This window comes from Lathyrus oleraceus, chromosome 3 (assembly GCF_024323335.1).
Source record: "Lathyrus oleraceus cultivar Zhongwan6 chromosome 3, CAAS_Psat_ZW6_1.0, whole genome shotgun sequence".
Taxonomy (NCBI): domain Eukaryota; kingdom Viridiplantae; phylum Streptophyta; class Magnoliopsida; order Fabales; family Fabaceae; genus Lathyrus; species Lathyrus oleraceus.
The window spans coordinates 128,452,682-128,457,912 of NC_066581.1; the positions used below are offsets into that span (position 1 = coordinate 128,452,682).

General features: G+C 27.1%; 1 protein-coding gene across 1 annotated transcript; it reads left to right on the top strand.

The window, feature by feature from the left end:
* Positions 1–3,397: 3,397 nt before the first annotated feature.
* Positions 3,398–4,891, top strand: LOC127130019 (UDP-glycosyltransferase 73C1-like). Its single transcript, XM_051059104.1, has one exon. The coding sequence runs from the start codon at positions 3,398–3,400 to the stop codon at positions 4,889–4,891; it is 1,494 nt and encodes a 497-aa protein (XP_050915061.1).
* The last annotated feature ends 340 nt before the right edge of the window (positions 4,892–5,231 follow it).

A 5,231-nucleotide genomic window follows, 5' to 3' on the forward strand; every position in this document is an offset into this window, starting at 1 on the left:
TTTTATACACGCTGACTAGTTACCTGTCGCCAGGACCGTCCCAATCAATTTGGAGGCCCTGTTCTATTTTAAAATTAGATATTTAATAGATGAAAACACAACAAATTAAAAAATATATATTTTATTTAATTGTAAATAAAATTAAATATATAGAGACAAAGATGATAAAAAATACTATGTAGAAATTTGATTTATCGAAGTTTAGTTATCCGCGTCTTTCTTCTCTTACCATCTTCGATTTATAAAAAAAAGTTCATACCATTTAATAAAAGAAAAAAATTCTTTGAACAATTTCCACAATATTAATAATGAAGTATTTTATTTAATAAACAATCAACAATGTAAAATTATAAATTTTCAAAGTCTCACAACTACTATTTCAAATTTATTAATGTAGCGATTCACAATGATACAAAAATATAAATATTTTCAAAATTACATCTCAAAATTTTTCATAGATCTATAAAATATATTAATAAAAGAAAAAAAATTAATTAGGTTAATTACGATATTAAATTTTAAATAAATTTAAATGTAATTTATTTAGATTATAGGCGGCTGGATAGGATATACTTCAATATATTACTAAAAGAAAATATTTATTAAATTAATTGCAACATTAAATTAAATTTAAAAACAATGTGGTGACATTTTTTTATAAAAGTAAAAATATATATGGCCACCACTAGGCTACGCTACAATTATATATTAAAATGGAATTAGTGATATATATTCGTTAGTCTTATATTTATATTGACCCTATCTATCAAATTCGGGCCCCTAAAAAGTCGGAGGCCCTGTGCGGTAGCACTCCTCGCACCCCCACAGGGCCGCCCCTGCCTGTCGCACAAGCGAGAATCGTCACCCCTGTGGAGAACGCAGAAATGCATTTTCTGTCATTGGAGATCATTCGAAGCTCTGATTTCACACCCAAATCAACTAGAAACGAATTATACATCAATTGTAATACATGGACATGTTAATTTCACAAACATTCACCATTGATTTCACAAAATTATCATAAATTAAGGTCATACTCATGAAAACTCAAACACACCAATTAGCAACAACAACTTGCAGATTTCACATACTTTTATCATGTATGAATTTGACATAGTATAGTACACAAATTTCATCTCACAATAACCATTCAAAATAGATTCATCACAATTTGATATCAAACATACATATACATCATCAATTGGGAAAAGACAAAGAAACCTAGAGGAGGATTAAGGAGTCCTCACTATCCTTTCATGAAATTAACACCCTTAATTGACTAGTTATCCTCCCTTACCTCAGATTTTCCAACAAAAATACTAAAATTATTATCTCTTTCTTTCTTCCTCAAACCCTTTTTCTTGCCCTCCAACGTTCTTTTCTCAATTTCTCACTTATTGCTCAAATTGCTTAAACTCTAATCCCATCACATAATCTATTTATTTAATCTAATTTCAACTTACTAATAATTCCACCTTGACCCAACTTACTTCTATTTCTCACCACTTACGTCATATTTTTATTAATTCTATTTTTTACCCCATCTCTTATATTCATATTTTCTCATCATTTTAATTAATTATAGTTAACTATAATTCTAATTATTTATCACAATTCACAAAAAAAAATCCCCCAGAATCCCGGAACACTACATACCACATATTATCATCAAATAAAAAATTAAAACATTTTAACTCATTTAAATAATAAATTAAATGAACAAAACTCAATTGAATTATAAGTGTTACATTAATCATCAAAGAAATTGCTAGTTAGTGGATAGTTATCAAAGAATTAATAGTTTATAAATTAAAATAAAAAATAATTAGATAGTTTAGTAAGTAATAAAATTAAATAAATAATCATATGAATAACAAATTACAAAATTACCCTCAATTTTGATGCAAAGTATTATTAAAAGTATTATTAAGTGACTTAATAATTTTATATATATTACTTCAAATAAAAAAATTAAATAAGGAAATTATAAATTTGAATGCAAATAAAAAAATTGGAAGAAAAAAAATTGAATAATGATATTAGAAAAGGTTATACATGATTTAAGACAATAAAATAAGGTCACTTTGCAAGTTTTACCTACATTTCGTTAAAGGCTGCATTATCACGGTAAAGAAATATTAAATTGACATCTAATCAAAATATTTTATATTATTAAATCATAAAAGTATTTAAAAAATAAAAATGTGATGTGACGGAAAACACGAGTCTCAGTGATTGCCAGAATAAAAATATTTTACACCGTAGTACATATTCCTTTTTCTCATTAAAATATGAATTAAATTTTAAAAAAATTAATTAATTACTATTGATGAAAATATGAATGGATGGATAAGTAATGATATTTAAAAATCAAAATGGAATAATAAATGGATAAGTTTTATTTTTTAATTCAATTTTTATTTAACTATGGAAATGAAACGCGGGGGTGTGATAATAATTTACTTATTAAAATAATGATATTTAAAAACAAAAATGGATTAATCAATGGAGTAGTTTTATTTTTTAATTCATTTTTTTAATTATGTAAATGATAAGTGGCATTATTTTTTAAAATATTTTATTTTACTAAATAATTGAAAACGTGGGATAAGGAGTTTTTATATCATTTTTTATTTAAGTCATTAAAACGTAGGATTACCATTTTTAAGTTTAAAAATTATTATTTAATTAATTATTGATAAAATGTGAATAATATAATTATAATAATAATAGTTTAAGATTTAATAAAATAATATTTAAAATATTTCAAAAAAAATGGATATTGATATCATAAAATCTATAAATACCTCGTGCTCGTGTCAAATTTTATTTACAGATATTTTTTTAGTACAATTTTTTTTTGTTATCTTTACTCTAGTGTCTCGATATTCTGTTCTACAATGCTATCAATATTTTAAATAACTTTAAATGAAATAGAAAGAAAATAAAAATTTATGATTCAAATAGTCCAATTTTTGTATATGTAAGCGCTTACACAATTCTAAAAAAAATAAAAGAAAAAATACAATGTTCCTTATATTTCTTTATTTATTTATTTATATTTAATGTGTCTATTTTATATATGCATATTTTTAAATATTTTCTTATATATACATACTATATTAGTATTAACTCTATCTTTTTACCAAAAAGAGTTGTTTAAAGAATGTTATTAGAACATATTTTATAATAACTGCAAATATATTTAGTAAAACAAAGCATCATAGCATATCATTGTACACTGCATATTAAAAAATAGTTATACAAATTTTTAATTAAAAAAATTAAATTCATAAACCGAGTTAGTATATAAACATGTCTTACAACTATAGCTGAACTCATTACAAAATAGAAAACATCATAGCATATCCTTAATTAATCCTTCCAAGTTTCAGCCATGGCATCCAAAGATCAAAAGCTCCACTTTGTGTTGTTTCCAATGATGGCACAAGGTCACATGATCCCTATGATGGACATTGCTAAAATATTAGCGCAACATCACAATATTGTCGTTACAATATTAACAACTCCACAAAATGCGTCTCGTTTCTCATCAACCTTCCAACGTTTTCTTCAATCTGGCCTACACATTCATGTAATCCAACTCCAATTTCCATCCAAAGAGGCTGGACTACCAGAAGGGTGTGAGAATCTTGACATGCTAACTTCACTTGGTGCTGCATCAGACTTCTTCAATTCCACAAAGTTTCTACAACAAGAAGCTGAAAAAATATTTGAAGAATTAACACCGCCACCAAGTTGCATTATCTCTGATATGTGTTTACCATATACAATCCACATAGCTAGAAAATTCAATGTTCCCAGAATTTCTTTTCTTGGAGCATGTTGCTTTTATCTATTGTCTATGTATAATTTACGTGTTAGTAATATGATGCGAACCATGGCTAATAATCCAGATGAGTACTTTGCATTGCCTGGTTTTTCTGAAAAGTTTGAGATAAATATGTCACAAATTGAACTAGGATTAATGGATGAAACTTGGGAGAAGTTTAGCATAGATATGATTAGGGCTGAAGTGGGTTCTTATGGAGTAATTGTGAATTCTTTTGAAGAGTTAGAGTCTGAATTTGTAAAGGATTATAAAAAAGTAAAAAATGATAAAATTTGGTGTATTGGTCCTGTATCACTTAGTAACACTGATAATCTCGATAAGGTTCAAAGAGGTCATAATGATAAGAATGTTTCAGTTGATGAATGGATTCATCTGAAATGGCTTGATTCTCAGAAGCCAGGGAGTGTAATCTATGCATGTTTTGGAAGTTTATGCAATTTCACACCACCACAGATGATAGAGCTTGGTTTAGCTTTAGAAGCAACAAAAAGACCTTTTATATGGGTTATAAGAAAGAGAAACAGGTTAGATGAATTGAAAAAGTGGATTGAGGAAAGTGGATTTGAGGGTAGAATCAATGGTAGAGGTCTAGTAATTGAGGGTTGGGCTCCTCAATTGTTGATATTGTCACATCCTTCAGTTGGAGGATTCCTAACTCATTGCGGTTGGAATTCTACCATAGAAGCAATATGTGCTGGTGTGCCAATGGTTACATGGCCGCGTTTTAACGATCAATTTTTTGATGAAATTTTGGTTGTGCAAGTATTAAAAGTTGGTGTGAAAATAGGAGTGAAGAGTCCAATGAAATGGGGGGAGGAAGAGGAAACAAGTGTGTTGGTGAAGAAGGAAGATATTGAAAGAGGAATAGAAAGGTTAATGGATGAGACAATTGAAAATGAAGAAAGAAGAAAAAGGATTAGAGAGCTTGGTGAGAAGGCTAAAAAGGCTGTAGAAAAAGGAGGGTCTTCTTACGCAAATGTTACTTTGTTCATTCAAGATATCATGAAACAACAATCAAGCACTAAGGTTGAAGCATGAAGAGATATGGCATTTATAACTTTAATTTTGTCTTTTTGTTGTCGTTATTTGTTTTGTTTTTTGTATTATTGCATGTTTCAAATTGTAATGTTTTTATCCTGAACTTTTAAAATAACTTAAGCTTGCTTTACAATGACTATAATGACATATGATTGGTCAAATTGTCATGTTGATGAAAAGATACATTATATTAAATATATGAAAAACATTGCATTCAATATATCATAAACATTGCATTCTTCCTATTTTTATAGTTTTTTTTAATATAGATCTTTTCATTTACACAAACTGTTTATATGTTTTAATCATGGGGTTTTATTATATTACAATTATAATAGTT

Excerpts from the sequence above, each read along its gene's own strand:
- LOC127130019 (XM_051059104.1), top strand. The coding sequence starts at position 3,398 with ATGGCATCCAAAGATCAAAAGCTCCACTTTGTGTTGTTTCCAATGATG.